The sequence below is a fragment of the Myotis lucifugus genome, unplaced genomic scaffold (genome assembly GCF_000147115.1).
Source record: "Myotis lucifugus unplaced genomic scaffold, Myoluc2.0 scaffold_8, whole genome shotgun sequence".
NCBI lineage: Eukaryota > Metazoa > Chordata > Mammalia > Chiroptera > Vespertilionidae > Myotis > Myotis lucifugus.
This window is the reverse complement of record NW_005871056.1, coordinates 15,176,041-15,193,699: the sequence shown is the minus strand read 5'-3', so window position 1 is coordinate 15,193,699 and position 17,659 is coordinate 15,176,041. Positions and strand designations below refer to the sequence as shown.

The window sequence follows — 17,659 nt, the reverse complement described above, 5'->3', positions numbered from 1 at the left end:
GGGCGGGAAAGTCTTAAACGAGAGGCGGCGCCGGCCAGTCGGCGGGTGTTTGGAGCTGCGGTCGTCGTTTCTCGAGGCTTCGCTCTCCTGCGGCCTGGTCTGTAGGCCCCGGCCAAGCTCGGCCTTTCCCTCCGGGGTTCCGCGCCCTATCTTGGCTTTCTCTCCCGCCCTGCTGTGGGCTAGACCCTCAGGTACCTCCCTGCGTCGTTAAAATGACAAAAAAAAAGGGCTCCGGTTCGCAGTGCCTCCCCCGCCGCACCCGCCAAACTTGATGTGACCCCGGCCCGACGCGGCGGCCGCCCCTCTCACCGCCCCGCGCGCCCCCCACCGCCACCCCGCCCCGCACCAGCACCCCCGGAAGCGCAACGCTCACCGCGCCCCCTCCCACCTCCTCGCCGGGCCGGCGCCGCTCTCGCCCTCCGCGTTCCCTTCCTCTCGTCACCCCTCCCACCCCCCGCACCATGAGCAACCTGAAGCCGGACGACGAGCACAGCACCGGCACCGGCACGGGCTCGGGCTCTGGCGGCACCTTGGAGGAGGAGGTCCGGACACCGTTCGTCAGTGGCCTCCCTGTGGACATTAAACCCAGAGAACTCTAATGAGAAGGACTTTTATCCCCAACCCCTACTCGAATGGCCTGGGCCCGGCAGCCGGCCCCATCTTCCCATCTTCTAGGCTTCTCTGTAAACCAGGAGGTGGAATACGGTTAAGGGCGGGCCCCGAAGTCAGCGGGTTCTGACTGGCTTTAGTGTTTCTGCCTGCAAAATGGCGGGTGACCCCAGTGGAACCTGGGACCCTTTAGTCCGCAGGCCAACGCTCTGTCCACTAAGCCAAACTGGGTAGGGGAGAAAAACATTTAAAAAATATATATTTTATTGATTTCGGAGGGAAGGAGAGACGCAGGAACATCAGTGGTGAGAGGGATTCATTAATCGCTGCCCCTGCACGCCCCCTACTGGAGTTGAGTCTGCAACCCCAGCGTGTGCCCTGGTCGGGAATCCAACAGTGACCTCCTTGTTCACAGGCTGACGCTCACCCACTGAGCCACGCTGTTGGGGCTCAGGAAAAAAAAAAGTTTTCAGAAAAAATTTTTTATACCAGTTATTGTGCTGGGTCCTGGGGATACTGAAATAAGTGACACTGGGTTCCTGCTTTCAAGGAGATTTGCAGTTTAGTATGATGTGGAAAGGGCTCCTAGGTACCTCAGTGGAGCAAGAAAGCGAGTAGCAAACTTTCTTGAGGATAGGAGGAACATTTTCTTTTTTAAAAAAAAAAAACATTAAAAAATATATATTTTATTGGTTTTTTTACAGAGAGGGAGGGATAGAGAGTCAGAAACATCGATGAGAGAGAAACATTGATCAGCTGCCTCCTGCACACCCCCCACTGGGGATGTGCCCGCAACCAAAGTACATGCCCTTGACCGGAATCGAACCCGGGACCCTTCAGTCCGCAGGCCGACGCTCTATCCATTCAGCCAAACCGGTCAGGGCTTTTCTTTTTTTCTTAATCCTCTCCCGAGAACATGTTTTCATTGACTTTTAGAGAGAAACATCAGTCGGTTGCCTCCTGTATACACCCTGACAGAAGATCGAACCACAACCTAGGTATGTGCCCTGACTGGGAATCCAACTGGCAACCTTTTGGTGTATGGGAGGACACTCCAACCGTCACCCAGCCAGGGCAAGAGGAACGTTTGTTCTTAATTTCTTATTTTTATTGATTTCAGAGAGGGAGAAGGATAGAGAGATAGGAACATCAATGATGAGAGAGAATCGTTGATTGACTGCCTCCTGCACGCCCCACACTGAGGATCGAACCTGCAACCAGGGCATGTGCCCTGACCGATAATCGAATCCTGACCTCCTGGCTCATAGGTTGATACTCAACCACTGAGCCAGGAACATTTTTCAAGGAAGATGACATTTAATTAAGTCTTTAAGGATGAATAGTAGTTTCCAGGCAGAATAGTAGTTTCCAGGCAAATAAGAGCATTTGGGGTGAGAAGAACACTTTTCTGGTTTACGTGATAGGCTAGAAGACCCTGTGTTTCAGGCCCTCCCCTATTTCTGCAGTCTCATTTATAATTCTACAAGCTCCTTCCTGTTTCACTGTGGAGTTTTTCTCTGCCTGGACTACTCTTGTATCGCTTTTACTAATTCCTATTTCAACCCTCAGATCCCTGCTTAAAGTCACTTTCTCAAAAAGATTATCCCTGAGAAATTTGTCGCTACGTCGCTACTTTTCTTCATCACCGCCACCCTAACTAGACTAAATTTCCTCATAGCAGCCTGTGCTTTTCTTTTATAGTACAAAACTGCATAGTCATGTGTTGATTAATCATGGGGCCATATTCCAAGAGTTGCATCCGTAGGCAATTTCATCATTGTGCAAACATCATAGAGTGTACGTAACACAAACCTAGATGGTACACTAGTAGCCTACCGCACATCTAGGCTATATGCTATAGCCTCTTGCTTCTAGGCTACAAGCCTATATTGCATGTTACTATGCAACACAACACAAGATTAAATCAAGCACAAGTGAAAATGATGTCATCAAGCGGTAAACAGATGTATGAGGCTGCTGCTGTGTACACAGCTGTTTTATAGCAAATCTTATTTTAAATAAGTAGAAATAGTATACCCTAAGGGGTCCTCAAACTACGGCCCGCGGGCCACATGCAAATACAAATATTGTATTTGTTCCCATTTTGTTTTTTTACTTCAAAATAAGATAGGTGCAGTGTGTATAGGAATTTGTTCATAGTTTTTTTTTAAACTTTGGTCCGGTCCTCCAACGGTCTGAGGGACAGTGAACTGGCCCCCTGTTTAAAAAGTTTGAGGACCCCTGTTCTAAGTAATGATAAAAATTATAGTATAATAAATATATAAACCACTAACATAGCTGCTTATTACCATTATCAACTATTATATACTGTACATAATTGTGTGCACTATACTTTTCTATAACTGGCAGCATAGTAGGTTTGTTTATACTAACATCACTACAAATGTGTGAATAATGTGTTACGCTATGACATTACAACAGCTTTTATGGTACCAGGTAATAGGAATTTTTCAGCTCTATTATAATCTTCTGGGACCACTGTGGTATATGTGGTCTGTCATCTGAAACATCCTTGTGCAGGGCATGAGTGTAGTTAAATAATTACATTAAGACTATTCATTACTATACTATAAACTTCCAGAGGTCAGGCATCATGTCTGGTTCATAATTGTAACCCCAGCACCTAGCACAGTCCCTAATGTGTAGTGTTGGATTATTAAATTATTGGAGAGGTATAGTTTGGGGCTAGAAGATGAAGGATCTTGACTGTCAGAGAACTGTGGGTTTGTCCTTCAGCAAGAAGGATGTTTTATAGAATTGTACATTAGAAACATATACTCTTATTAACCAGTCACCCAATAAAATTAATAAAATAAAAGAGGGAAGTGGTCTGGCCCTGACCAGGTGCCTCAGTTAGCTGGAGCGTTATCTTGTACACCAAAAGGTTTCAGGTTTGATTCCAAGTCAGGGCACATACTTAGGTTTTGGATTTGATTCCCGGTCGGGGTGCATATGGGAGGCAACCAATTGATGTTTCTCACATTGATATTTCTCTCTAAAAATCAATAAAAACGTGTCCTCTGGTAAGGATTTAAAAAAGAGGGAAGTGGTCTGGCTAAAAAGGCAACTGGGTAAACAAGTCTTGAAAGCAAGAAAGTATTGACCAGATAGAGGGGTTGAAATTTTCTCAACACCTGGATTTAGATAGCATTAGTGTAAACACTGGAACCACTTCAGTTTTGAATAGAGTGGTTTTCTTTGAGCTATAGCTTTAACCTCTCAATTTATCTAGCTTTGAGAGGGTCACTTCTGTTCTCTGATTTTGCTGTAGAAAATATTTAACTGCAGAAAATTGGTCAACATGGCTTCCAAAAGACGACTATCAAAATCTGAGGATAAAGAGACCCTGACAGAAAATGCCTCTAGTAAGTATCTACTCATTTGTTGCTTTATTTCCTATAGCAAATGTGTGTAGCAGTATTTCATCTTTTCTTATGGCTGAATACTTTTCCCTTATACCACATCTTTATCCAATCATAATGGAATCTTGACTGTCAGAGAACTGTAGGTTGGATGGTGTTCCCATTTCTAATCTTCATTCCTTTCTACAGAGCCATAAGAAAAGATAAGGTACTGCATTTGTGACAACTTGAATGAATTTTGAGAGTATGCTAAGTGAAATAAGTCATATTGAAAGCATAAGAACCATATGATTTTAGTCGTGTGGGATATAAAACAGAAAGCAACAAATAAAGAAACAAAACAAACAAAAACTCATAGACAACAGTATGGTGGCTATCAAAGGGGAAAATAAGGATGGGGATAGGTTGAAGAGGGTAAAAGGGATCAAATATATGGTGATGGAAGGAGACTTCACTGGATGGTGAGCGCACAATGCAATATACAGAGGATGTTTTATAGAATTGTACATTAGAAACTTATATACTCTTATTAACCAGTCACCCCAATAAAATTAATAAAATAAAAAAACATGTGAGGCACTTAGAGATATGATGTTCCTATTTTCAAATGCTGGGAGTCATCAAGGCTTAATGGATAGAGCACACAGAATCTATATCAGGAGATTTGAGATTGAGTTTCTGCCTCTGATTCCATGTATGACTTTGGGCATGCCTACAGTCTCTTGAGTATCAGTCTCCACATCTATAAGAGGAGTTAGTATTATAGAGCTTACCTATTATACATTATCTAGGTGCTGGGATACAAAGATACAATATAATCCCAACCCTTAAGAAAAACTTATGGTCTCATGCCTTAAAAAAGTTATGGCCTAGATAAGTGCTCTGATAGTGATATATAAAGAAAGGCATCATATCAAAGAAAGCATACCAGAGGCAAAGAAATAGACTATGTGCATGTGAGAATATGATTGACAGAGGCCCAAGAGTTCCGATAAGAAGTTGATAGTTTTTCCCATTATTACACTCAACTACCCTATTACGGCGATTCTAACTTGTATCAGGGGAGAAGAGTAGGTATGTAATCATGTTTAACATCAAGAACCTATTTGTTTTGTTTGTTAATTATGTTTTATTACTTCTTATGGGTTGAGAGCCTTGGGATGGAACCAGTCTGGTCTTTGTATTCAAAGATATGATGCAGGAGAATCTGCCCCAGTCTTCTACCCGTGCAGCTAGATAAAGATAATTGGTTCTCAAACTTTGGTGTGCATCAGGATTATTACCTAGAGAACTTATTAAAAATTCAGATTCCCAGGCCCCATTCCCAAAATTTTTATTTCATAAACTCTGGGATGTGAATATGCTTTTAATAAGGTTTCCAGTGGTTCTAGAGCAATGGTTTGCAGACATCAGCTTGAGAGACCCTGACTACTTTAGAATTTGGGTGGAAACATTTCCATGGTTATTGTTAGAAATGGCACATTTTGAATTATTCTAATGAAAACTCAGTAGATGAAAACAATTATGTTTATTGATTATTCTGTTTGTTTGGAAGCCACTATTGAACCATTGTTAGAAATAAAATTTTACTATACTGTCAGTTTTAATATAATTCTTCAGGAACCTATCAACTTTCCTCTTAGGGTTATTATTGTAGGGTTTACAGTTTTATCTTTGTTTTACTATTTGTCACATTCTTAATTTTTTTTCACAATCTTGAAAATTGTGTCTATTTTCAGATGCCAGAAAGCAACCACTCTCCAAAAAGACAAAGAAAACACATGTTTATTATGAAGTTGAAGAAAATGACAGTGCATTTATAAAGCTTCTTAAGACATCAGGAATTATTCTTAAAACAGGAGAGAGTCAGAATCAGCTAGGTGATATTTTAATCTAACTCTTTTCTCTGGGTAGAGTGAATCATGGGTTTTCTAAATAGAAAGGAATGAAGATTAGAAATGGGAGCACCATTCATCTTGAGACAAAGATAAAATTGAAATTGCTTTTTAGAGAATATTATTATAGTCTTTGGTACTGATAAATACATGTTTTTTTTTGTTTTTTTGTTTTTTAAATATATTTTATTGATTTTTCACAGAGAGGAAGGGAGAGAGATAGAGAGCTAGAAACATCGATGAGAGAGAAACATCGATCAGCTGCCTCCTGCACATCTCCCACTGGGGATGTGCCCGCAACCCAGGCACATGCCCTTGACCAGAATCGAACCCGGGACCCTTCAGTCCGCAGGCCGACGCTCTATCCACTGAGCCAAACCGGCTTCGGCAGATAAATACATGTTAAGTAAAACTGCGCCAGCAGTACTTCTGACCCCCTGCCCCCTTTTTTAGAAAACTGTTATATAATAGCATTACTTTGTGTTTTCTTATGAAAAAAATAAATTAATACCCTTAGAAAAATTATATCTGTGTCACAATAATTTTAGAAGAAAATTTATATACTATATAGTAAAAGGCTAATATGCAAATTGACCATCAGTTGGACATCCCCCAAGGGCTCCTGGACTGCGAGAGGACACAGGCGAGTGCACGAATTTGCCTCTAATATCCATATAAGCATGTAAGGGCTTGCTTTTGGGGCATAGATTATTTCATCCTGCTGAGGTTACAGCATGTCATTTTTAGAACACTTAGTAGCTATCCTCTGTCAAAGCTGCCTTTGTTTTACTGTGGGTTTAGAAGATTTGGCTTTGAATTAGGTTGTAAATATCTTTTTCTTTTTCTTTTCTTTTTTTTTTTTTAAGGGAGAGAGAGAGAGAGAAACAATCAATGATGAGAGAAAATCATTGATCAGCTGCCTCCCGCTTGCCCCATACTGGGGGTCAAGCCCACAACCCAGGCATGTGCTCTGAGCAGAAATTGAGCTGGTACTTCCTAGTTCATAGGTTGATGCTCAGCCACTGGCCCCTAGTAAAAACATATGCTTAGATGAGGATAATAAAAAGAGTGAAGGCTCTGGCGCCAGCAGTGGGTGTGAGCGGACCATTGCTGGCAGCAGGTGCGAAAGGTGGCTGCTGGCCCTGATCGCCCCTGGGGAGCAGGAGCAGGAGGAGGTGAAGAAGCCCTGAGGGGCGATTGGGGCCAAAGCCACTGCTCGCACCCACTGACAGCACCGAGCAATTGGGAGGGTGCTGGGCACCAGCTGCGGGAATGAGTGGGGCCGGCACCAGCAGCAGATGCAGGCTCTGGCAACAGGTGTGAGTGCCCAGCGGGACCTTGGTGCGCAGGAGCAAAGAATTTTCAGTAACCACCAAAGACCCCAATGACAGTGATCTGCACCCCGCCTTAGTCTGGCGCCCCTGCTCACTTGTTCCACCATCCCGCTGTGGCCAATGCCCGCCATGTTCTGCTCTCTGCTGCCTGCTGCAGACACCCACCATGTTACGCACACACCCCCTGGTGGTCAGCGGATGACATACGACTGGTTGTTTGGTTGTTCCACTGTTTGGTCTATTTGCATATTAGGGTTTTATATAGATAGATTGATTTTTTAGATAGGGAAGCATCAATCAGTTGCCTCCCATATGCACCTTGACTGGGGATCTAACCTGCACACTTTTTGGTGTATGGGAGAACACTCCAACCAACTGAGCCATCTGGTCAGGGCTAGGTTGTAAATATCTTTATTCATTTCATCAGATAGGAAACTTAGGTCTTGAGGAAAGTAAACTCTGGTAGGAGAGGTTAAAGACTCTGGTGACCAGCTATTCTTTTTTTGTAGCTGTGGATCAAATCGTTTTCCAAAGAAAGCTCTTTCAGACTCTGAGGAAACATCCTTCTTATCCCAAAGTATGTATTTTCTCCCTTGTACTTTTACTTCTGCTAGCAGTACTCTGGAATTGAAAATTTGAAGGCATTGGCATAAAGTTGAATGTGCTAGAATGATTTTTAGCTAACCCACAACAAATGTTAAACTGAAAATCTTACTCTGTTTTTTTTTTTTTTTATTTCATTAAGATAATAGAAGAATTTGTTAATGGTCTGGAGTCTTACATTGAGGATCAAGACATTTTCAGAAACTGTCTTTTGTCTTGTGAACGTCTGCAGAATGAGGAAGCCAGGTGTGGAGAGGAGGCATGGAACAGTGCTGAAATTTAGTCTGTTACACTAACTGGTGGGGAAAGGGGTGCAAAATGCAATTTTTTGGAGTTTCACTTTTGATTTATCGTTCTCTTTTCCTCAGAGTTTTATCCTGACTTGTAAATTATTAAGTTTATAATTATGAGACTAAGAACCAGAGTGTTTTCTCTAATGTTTCTCACTTGTGTTGATAAAATTTTAATTCTACTTTTCCCTGGCTTAAGAGCCATCTTCTGATGTTCTGAATTTCTTATCTACCAGGTTAGTTTCTCCATAAAGTTTATATAATTAACCGATTTTGTGGAGAAAGAATAAGAAGCATATTAAAACAGGAAAACAAAATAGAAAACAAATTTATTTATTTTTACAGCATGGGAACATCTTACTCTAAGAGCCTCATTAAATTGCTTCTGGGGATTGACATATTACAGGTGAGACTGTGCCATTTTTTTTTTTTGTTAACATTGTTGGATGTGATCTGTGGTGTATGCCCAAGCATAAGTGGTTGGAGCACACAGGGTAGAGTAAGCTTAATGGGAGTGTTTGGGTTTGGAGCAGTTTACCATAGCCCTGTTGCTGAAATGCATCTGGTAGGGCAGTGTCTTTGTCTTTAGACTGAGCTGATTAACCCAATACATTTCAAAGTCTCATTTATTCCTTTGGCCTGTTTTCTATTTGGAAAAGTTTCATCCGGTGTGCCCTGAGTACCCTTCTATATCTCTACCGTGTTCATATCTGTGTCATTCATCTCCCATTTAGCTCTTAATTTGCTCATTAAATTAATTTTGCCCTTTCCTCTCCTTTATTTATTTTATTTTATTTTATTTTTTTATCATGTGGTCTCTTTATTTTTTTTAAAAAAATAATCTCACTGTAATATTACATGCAATAAACATTAATATTTCAAGAATAAAAGGATTTTAAGTATAATAGTATTACCAAAACTGTACTAACATAGTATGATATCACAAAAGTTGTAGGAAATACTAAAAATCTGCAAATAGCAGGATTACTTCTATTATATTCTAGAATATTTTCCCCCCTCTGGCTCTATTTTTGTTCATCAGTTTATGTTGTTCATTATATTCCACAAATGAGTGAGATCATAATTTTATCTTTCTCCAACTTGCTTATTTCGCTTAGCGTGATGCTCTTAAAGTATTTTGTTGGATATGAGTATTGCTACTCCAGCTTTTTTTTCTTTTCCATTTCCATGGAAAAATTTTTTCCATCCCTTCACTTTCATCCTATGTGTTTCTTGTTTGAGGTGGGTCTCTTGTAGACAGCATATAGTTGGGTCATGTTTTTGTACCCATTCATCTGCCCTACACCTTTTGATTGGAGCATTTAATCCATTTACATTTAGGGTTATTGAGAGGTACTTATTTATAGCCATTTAATTCTGTGTGGCTAGGTTTCTCTCTCTGTTTCTTCTTCTCAGCAATCCCTTTAGCATTTCTTGTAATGCTGGCTTGGTGGTGATGAACTCCTTTAGCCTTTTTTTTGTCTGGGAAGCTCTTTATTTGACTATTTTGAATTATAGTCTTGCTAGATAGAGTAATCTTTGTCTCAGATCCTTGTTTTCCATTATCTTGAGTACTTCATGCCATTCCCTTCTGGCCTGTAGAGTTTCTGATGCGAAATCAGGTGTCAGCCTTATGGGAACTCCTTTGTTGGTAACAGTTTTCTTTGCTCTTGCTGCCTTTGAGATTCTCTCTTTGTCTTTAATTTTTGGCATTTTAATTATGATGTGTCTGCTTGTGGGTCTGTTTGGGTTCTTCTTGTTTGGGATTCTCTGTGCCTCCTGAACTTGTGTGACTTTTTCCTTTACCAGGTTAGGGAAGTTTTCTACCATTATTTCTTAAAACACCTTCTCTATTCCTTTCTCCTTTTCTGCCTCTTCTGGCACACCTACTATTCTAATATTGTTAAGTTTCACATTTTCCCATAGCTCCCTTAAGCTGTTCTCCTGTTTTTCAATTGTTTTTTCTTTTTGGTTCTCTGATTGAGTAATGTTTTCAACTCTGTCTTCTAATTCACTGATTCAATCCTCAGTTTTCCCTAATCTGCTGTGTATTCCTTCCAGTGTGTTCTTTATTTGTGTTATGTCATTTTTTATCTCACACTGTTCTTTTTTCATAGTTACTATATCTTTTTTCATACTGTTGAGCATTTTTAACATCATTACTCTGAAATCTGTTTCAGAAAAATTTCTTATCTCTGCTTCATTTACCTTCTCTTTTGGAGAATTTGCTAATTCTTTCATTTGGGGATTGTTTCTTTGTTTCCTCATTTTGGTTGTCTGTTTGGGTTTGTGACTATGTTTTAGGTAGATCCTCTATACCTCTCAATCTCTAGTGCAGGACAATTTCTGACTAATTGGATCAGGCAAAGACTCAAAACCTCCAGAGATGGCCTCTGTCTACAGCAGTGGTTCTCAACCTTCCTAATGCCGCGACCCTTTAATACAGTTCCTCATGTTGTGACCTCCAATTTCATTGTTACAAATTGAACATAATTAAAGCATAGTGATTAATCACAAAAACAATATGTAATTATATGTGTGTTTTCCGATGGTCTTAGGCGACCCCTGTGAAAGGGTCGTTTGACCCCCACAGGTTGAGAACTGCTAGTCTACAGACTAATAGGATTTCAACTTGAATTGCCTCCAGGCAATCGTCCTTGGGTGTGGCAAGAGTTTTTTCAACAGGGTGGGGAAGTTGCTAATGCCTACAGACTAATTGTTACTTTTAGTCTCTTAAGTGGCTTCAGGGCAAGGTGTTTTCCAATAGGATGTGTCTTCCCCCCAGGCAAGGGAAATGTCTATGTGGGAAAGATGTCTTCTGTGTGAGAGAATGACTCAGCCCAGAAAACTTGAGGTGTCTGCCTTCTGAGCTCTATCCCCTGAGTCCCCAGTCCTGGGTTGTGCTCTCACAGCTCCAGTCCACTTTACCCTCCCTTTGCCAGAGCACAGGGTGCATGGCTCCACAGGGAATTTTTGTGTGTTGGCCCTTTAAGAGGGTGCCCAAACTTTCAACTGCCACTCCCTGGCAGACAGCACCCCACTGCTTTTCACAGCTAGATATTGTGTGGGTACCCTCCTCAGTTTTGTGCTCTCTGCTGAGGAGCCCAGCTTCAGGATTAGATCCCAGAGTTTTCAGTGGCACCCCGGTCCCCCCCCCCACCCCACACACAGCTGAGATATCTCTCTGGGACTTCAGTTGCCATCTATGGGTGCCTGGCCAGCCCTTTCGCTCCTCCACCCCTCCTACCAGTCTCTATGTGGTCTCCACCTTTGGTCCTACTCTGCCGCCATTTTTAATCTCTATTATAAGCTTTTTAAAGGCAGGGATGTTGTCTTCTTCACTATTGATCCCCAGAGCCTAGAACTGGGTGAGGACATAGAAAATGTTAAGTCAAGTCTTTACTGGATAAATAAGTAAGTCCTCATCCTCTTGCATAATTTCAGGTCTTCATCTCTTGCTGGGCTATTATTCCCTTTATTGTTTAATTTATTGAGTAGACAATACATTGATATGGTTTAAACATCTCAAATTATAAAACCATGTATACAATGAAAAGTCTCCCTCCCATCCTATCTTCCATCTTTTCTATTTTTCTTTCCCACTGTTATCTTTTCCTTTTCATTGGAAATCTTTCTTTTTTTTTTTTTTAAATCTTTATTGTTCAGATTATTACATTTGTTCCTCTTTTTTCCCCCCATAACTCCCCTCCTTCCAGCTCCCACCCATCCTCCACCCTCACTCCCCACCCACTGAGTTCATCCATAGGTTCATGATTTTTGTCCAGTCACTTCCTGCATCTCCCACACCCCTTTTCCCCCAAGAATAGTCAGTCCATTCCCTTTCTATGTCCCTGATTCATTATAGTCACCAGTTCATTCTGTACATCAGGTTATTTATTCACTTGATTCTTAGATTCATTTGTTGATAGATGCATATTTGTTGTTCACAATTTGTATCTTTACCTTTTTCTTCTTCCTCTTCTTAAAGGAAACCTTTCAGCATTTCATATAATACTGGTTTGGCGGTGATGAACTCCTTTAGTTTTTCCTTATCTGTGAAGCTCTTTATCTGACCTTCAATTCTGAATGATAGCTTTGCTGGATAAAGTAATCTTGGTTGTAGGTTCTTGGTATTCAGCACTTTGAATATTTCTTGCCATTCCCTTCTGGCCTGCAAAGTTTCTGTTGAGAAATCAGCTGACAGTCGTATGGGTATTCCCTTGTAGGTAATTGAGCCTCTTTCTCTTGCTGCTTTTAAGATTTTCTCTTTGTCTTTTGCTCTTGGCATTTTAATGATGATGTGTCTTGGTGTGGTCCTCTTTGGATTCCTTTTGTTTGGGGTTCTCTGCGCTTCTTGGACCTGTAAGTCCATTTCTTTCTCCAGGTGGGGGAAGTTTTCTGCCATTATTTCTTCAAATAGGTTTTCAATATCTTGCTGTCTCTCATCTTCTGGCACTCCAATGACTCTGATATTAGTCCGCTTAAAGCTGTCCCAGAGGCTCCTTACACTATCTTCACACTTTCGGATTCTTTTTTCATTTTGCTTTTCCAATTGGGTGTTTTTTGTCGAATCTTTGGTTTGATTCTTGTGCTCCTCTGGTCTGCTATTGGGTATAATATTCTTTATTTCAGTCCGTGTATGCTTACTTTCTAATTTCTTTATCGTAGCATCGAGGGTCTCATTAGTTTTCGTGAGGCTCTGCACAAATTTATGGCAAGCCCTCAAAATTGCGATTCTTAGCTCCATATCCTCCATTTCTGTCATGTTTTTTTGTCTCCGCATCTTTTATGCTTTCTTGGTGCACCCCCTTGTGGTCTCTGTGCGCAGTCTTGTTCTAGCCAAGCCTTAATTGTTGTAGTTAACACTAGAGGGATTTGACCACCAGGCCGACTGGCTGTGGAAATCAGCTGTGGGAAAACTTCAGTCCTCTGGGGAGGCGCTAGTCCAGCCCTTGCCTGAGGCGATCGGCAAATGGCTGTGCGCAGGGTTTGGGCGGGGCGGGCTCAACAGGGCGGGGGGAGGGAGCAGCTATGGCCGCTCTCAGTCCGTCCCCAGGGTCTCTGCCTCTCTGTCCCAGCAATTGCTGCAAACCTCGGAGGTGCCGTAGCCAGACAGTCCCGCTTCTCCCGTTTGAGTTTGGGTCCCTAGAGACTCGCCCGGATCTGTAGCCCAGAGTCTGAGACTCGCTCCTGATTGAAAACGACAATTGCGCCCTCAGCCGCCAGCCCGCTTTGCGCGCGCACCCTCACCACCGCACCGCCGTACCTTTAAATTTTCCACACTGCGCCTCCGCTGAGCGTCGGAATGCTGTTGTTTTTGCTTCTAGTTGAAGAGACTCTCCTCAGCCAGCCTTCCCGTGATTCTGGTTGATGTCCGCTCCGACTTTTAGTTGTATTTTTGAAGTGGTTGTCCGCGGCGGCATTCTCCGGTGTTTACCTATGCCGCCATCTTCCTTTCCCGGAAATCTTTCTTCTTTTTTAAAATTTTTTATTGATTTGGGAAAGAGGAATTGGGGGAGGAGGGAGAGAAAGAGAGAGACATCAAATTGTTGTTCCACTTTTCTATGCATTCACTGGTTGATTCTTGTATGTGCCCTGACCAGAGATTGAAACTGCAACCTTAGCATATCAGGATGATGCTCTAACCAACTGAGCTACCCAGCTAGGGCTTCATTGGAAATCTTGACTATAATTTAGTTAGCTTAAATCTAAGAGCCAAGCCCTGTTGTTTCTCTGAAAAGAAATCTTGCAACCTATTTGATAAACTTTAAAGTCTTCATTTCATGAGTTCATCATACGTAATGAATTTTTCTTTTAAATCCTCACCCGAGGATATGTTTTAATTGATTTTAGAGAGATAAAGATTGATCCATTGCCTCTCCTTCCATACATGCCCCAACTGGGGATCAAGCCTGCAACCTTTTGGTGTGTGGACAACAGCTCCAACCGACTGAACCACCTGGCCAGGGCTGATCTTTTTTATTATCTGATTATTTTAATATTGCTTTGATAGATATTTTGCAGTGTTTCAGAAAATAAATTATTGATAAGTCTTTGTGTTCCAACAGCTTATATTCAAAATACAGGCAATATTCATGTGGACATTCTAATAATAAGAGGATTTTAGCCCTAGCGGGTTTGACTCAGAAGAAGGGAGCATCAGCCTGTGGACCAAAAGATCCCAGGTTCAATTCTGGTCAAGGGCAAGTACCTTGGTTTTAGGCTCTGCCCCAGCCCAGGCCCATGCAGGAGGCAACCAATGGGTGTGTTTCTCTCACATCGATGTTTCTCTCTGTCTTTTCCTCTCTCTCTCCCACTTTTCCTAAAAACCAATGGAAAAATATCCTTGGTGAGCAGGTGAGCATTATAAATAAATAAATAAATAAATAAATAAATAAATAAATAAATAAAAAGTGCTCATTTAAAAAAAGTAGGATTTCATTATAGCAGGGGTTCTTCCAAGAGAATTATGACTAATTATACATTTCTGTTGTGTATTTCAAGACCATTCCCTAACTCCCTGTGTCTTTTTTTTTTTCAGCCTGCCATTATCAAAACCTTATTTGAAAAGTTGCCAGAATTTCTTTTTGAAAGGTAAGTAGAGTTATTCTGGAATGCTTAAATTACCCTGGTGTACTTAAATTTCTCTCTGAAAAGATTACTCTGAAACATCATTGATTTCTTTGAAGGTCATATTTATCATGATGCCATATTCTTACTAATTACTAAGATTTATTGGGTTGTCTTTCTTTGAAATTTCACCTACTTAGTCTGGGCAGGTACCACAAAGTGGTTGAAGCATTGTCCTGTGCACCAAAGGGTCTCGGGTTCAGTTCCTGGTCAGGGCACAAACCCAGGTTTTGGGTTCAATCCACAGTAAGCAACTGATCGATGGTTCTCTCTCACATCAATGTCTCGCTCGATCCTCCCTTACTGTCTCTCTAGAATCAATGAAAAACATATCCTTGCATGAGGATTTTTTTTTTAAATCAGTAAAAAAAATTTCCACCTATTTATTTGACTAATAGTGCCAGAAAAATACACAATAAACTGGTAATAGTAGTTATCTCCAAGGAAGGGAGCCAATTGGCTGGAGTCAGATATTCCCTGAATACTGTTCTTTACCTTTTCAATTTTATAGTGTACATTTAAAAAAATTTTTTTTTACTTAGAAAAATGAGCAGCCTAATAGAAAAGTAGATAAAGGTCATGAACAGACAGTTCATAAAGAAGAAACATAAGAGCATCAGACCTTTTTTAAAATGTTCAATTTCTTTAATCAAAGACACAAATTTAAAACAGTAAATACACTTTCCATTCTCAAAGGATCTTCCCTATTGAGTATAATACACAGGCAAGCTCATACATTGCTGATGAACATATCAATTGGTTCGGTCATTCTGAAGGATAATAGATTGTATGTATCAAAACCTTAGATTTTACACACCCTTTCATGATCAAACGTGTCTTCTAATTTACCTTAAAATAAAACTTGTGAATGAAAGTAGTAATAAGATTTACTGTTTAAAATAACAAGAAATTATAAATAACTGAGATTTTCAACTATAAGAGATTGGTTAAGTAAATTAGGTACATCCACACAGAATATCATGTGGACATTAAAAAATTATAAAGAGGACTATTTAATACTGTGCATTAATTAGCAAAATGTCAGGTTACAAATCAGTATTTATAGTTTAGCCTAGTATTTTTTTAAATATGTCTACTGATTTTAGAGAGAGGAAGGGAGAGGGAGAGAGAAACATCAATAGGTTGCCTCCCACCCCCACCTTCCACTGGGGATTGAACCCGAAACCTGGGCATATATCCTGACAGGTAATTGAACCAGCAACCTTTCAATGCATGGGACAATGCTCAACCAACTGAGCCACACCAGCCAGGGATGTTTTTTGTTTTTGTTTTTTTCTTAGATACATCCACACATACACAAACATAGAAACATAATACATAAGCATATCAATAGTGGGCAACTCTGGGATGACAGGATTAGATGTCATTTTTATTTTCTCCTTCATATGTATTTCTTCAGGGATTTATATCTTCTAAATATATATAAAAGGCTAATATGCTAAGTGCCCATCCGGATAATGACATCACACATAGCAACACCCAGCTTCCTCTCCCTAGCGACTAGCCTCCTTGCAGTTGCTTCAGCCCAGAAACATGACTTGCTTTATAGCCAGGTGGAAACATTTTACATTTTAACCAAATGTCTGTGGAGCATTTTCCCATGCCTCATCTCATTTGATCCTCACAGAAGTCCTGGAATATGTAGATAGGAGACTCGGTGGAATCCTATTTTCTTTTCATTAGCCAGAAAATGAAGATTTAGAAAGCTCAGGAACTTCATCTGACTGAAAAGAAGTAAGAAATGGTGGACCATGAAAATGACTTCAGGTTTTCTCACTGCGCAGAATATAGTCAAACACTGCTGCAGTTTAAATATTTTACCCTTTGTTCTCCCTGCATGATCTACAATAATAATCTGCTTTGTATTGATATTTACAGTGGGGCCTTGACTTACGAGTTTAATTCGTTTCGTGACGGAGCTCGTAACTCAAATTACTTGTATGTCAAATCAAAAAATGAACGAGTGAGATACGTGGTGCTGGGCTGATGTTGTGGCGTTCACAGGTGGGGTATCTGAAGCTGGCTCGTAACCTGAATTTTAGCTTGCAACTCAAAGCAAAAAATCGGCCAAGAGATGGCTCATATCTCGAAAAACTCGTTAGTCGGGACACTTGTAAGTCAAGGGCCCACTGTATTGCTGTGTAGATGATTACCTGAAGAGAAGTCGGGGTGCTTCACTGGGCTGGAAAAAGTTTAGCTAAATCAGAAAGCAGGTCTAATTAAGCAAGTTTGTTCCATATCTATAAAAGGCTAAGTTGACTTGCACATGCACAATACATATAAAGCTCTTACTGGCGCCAATTGCACACATGTTTTCAATCTGTTATTGTTGATTGTGAACTTGATAGACACTTCTATTATAGAGAAAGGACGAATAGCAATATTAAAATAATTCTTCTCATTAATTTCCTTTCAATGTGCACAGATTTGTGCATTGGGCCAGTAGTCTAATCTAATAAAAGAGAAATGTAAATCGACCGTACCTCTGCTAAACCCACTAGCCTTGCTCACTAGCCAATCAGGAGCAAATATGCAAATTAACCCAACTAAGATGGCAGCGGCTATAGAGCTGGAGCGTTGCCCCGGCAATGGAGGAAGCCAAGCTTCCAGCCTGCCCTGCCGGCCCTGAGCTCCGCTGAAGGCTACAAAGTTTCAATTATAGAAGGTCCCAGATACCTGCTTTCAGCCCGCCGCCATGGCCAGCCTGAAAGCGGCCATCAGCCCTCACCCAGGCTGGCCAGGCACCCCAGTGGGAGCCCCACCCTGAAGGGGCTGTGACAGCCTAAAAACAGCCTCAGCCCTCTACCAGGCTGGCCTGGCACCCAGCAGGACCTCCACCCTGATCAGGACACCCTTCAGGGCAAACCAACCAGCCCCCACCCATGCACCAGGCC

General features: G+C 41.2%; 1 protein-coding gene across 1 annotated transcript in view; it reads left to right on the top strand.

The window, feature by feature from the left end:
- The first annotated feature begins 12 nt into the window (after positions 1-12).
- FANCD2 (Fanconi anemia complementation group D2) overlaps positions 13-17,659 on the top strand; it is a 67,469-nt gene continuing 49,822 nt past the window's right edge. The window contains exons 1-7 of the mRNA XM_014451328.2: positions 13-191; positions 3,902-3,995; positions 5,732-5,872; positions 7,731-7,798; positions 7,967-8,070; positions 8,460-8,520; positions 14,656-14,708. Coding sequence (XP_014306814.1) covers positions 3,932-3,995; positions 5,732-5,872; positions 7,731-7,798; positions 7,967-8,070; positions 8,460-8,520; positions 14,656-14,708 — 491 coding nt within the window. The 5' untranslated portion in view covers positions 13-191; positions 3,902-3,931. The remainder of the gene's footprint in view (positions 192-3,901; positions 3,996-5,731; positions 5,873-7,730; positions 7,799-7,966; positions 8,071-8,459; positions 8,521-14,655; positions 14,709-17,659) is intronic.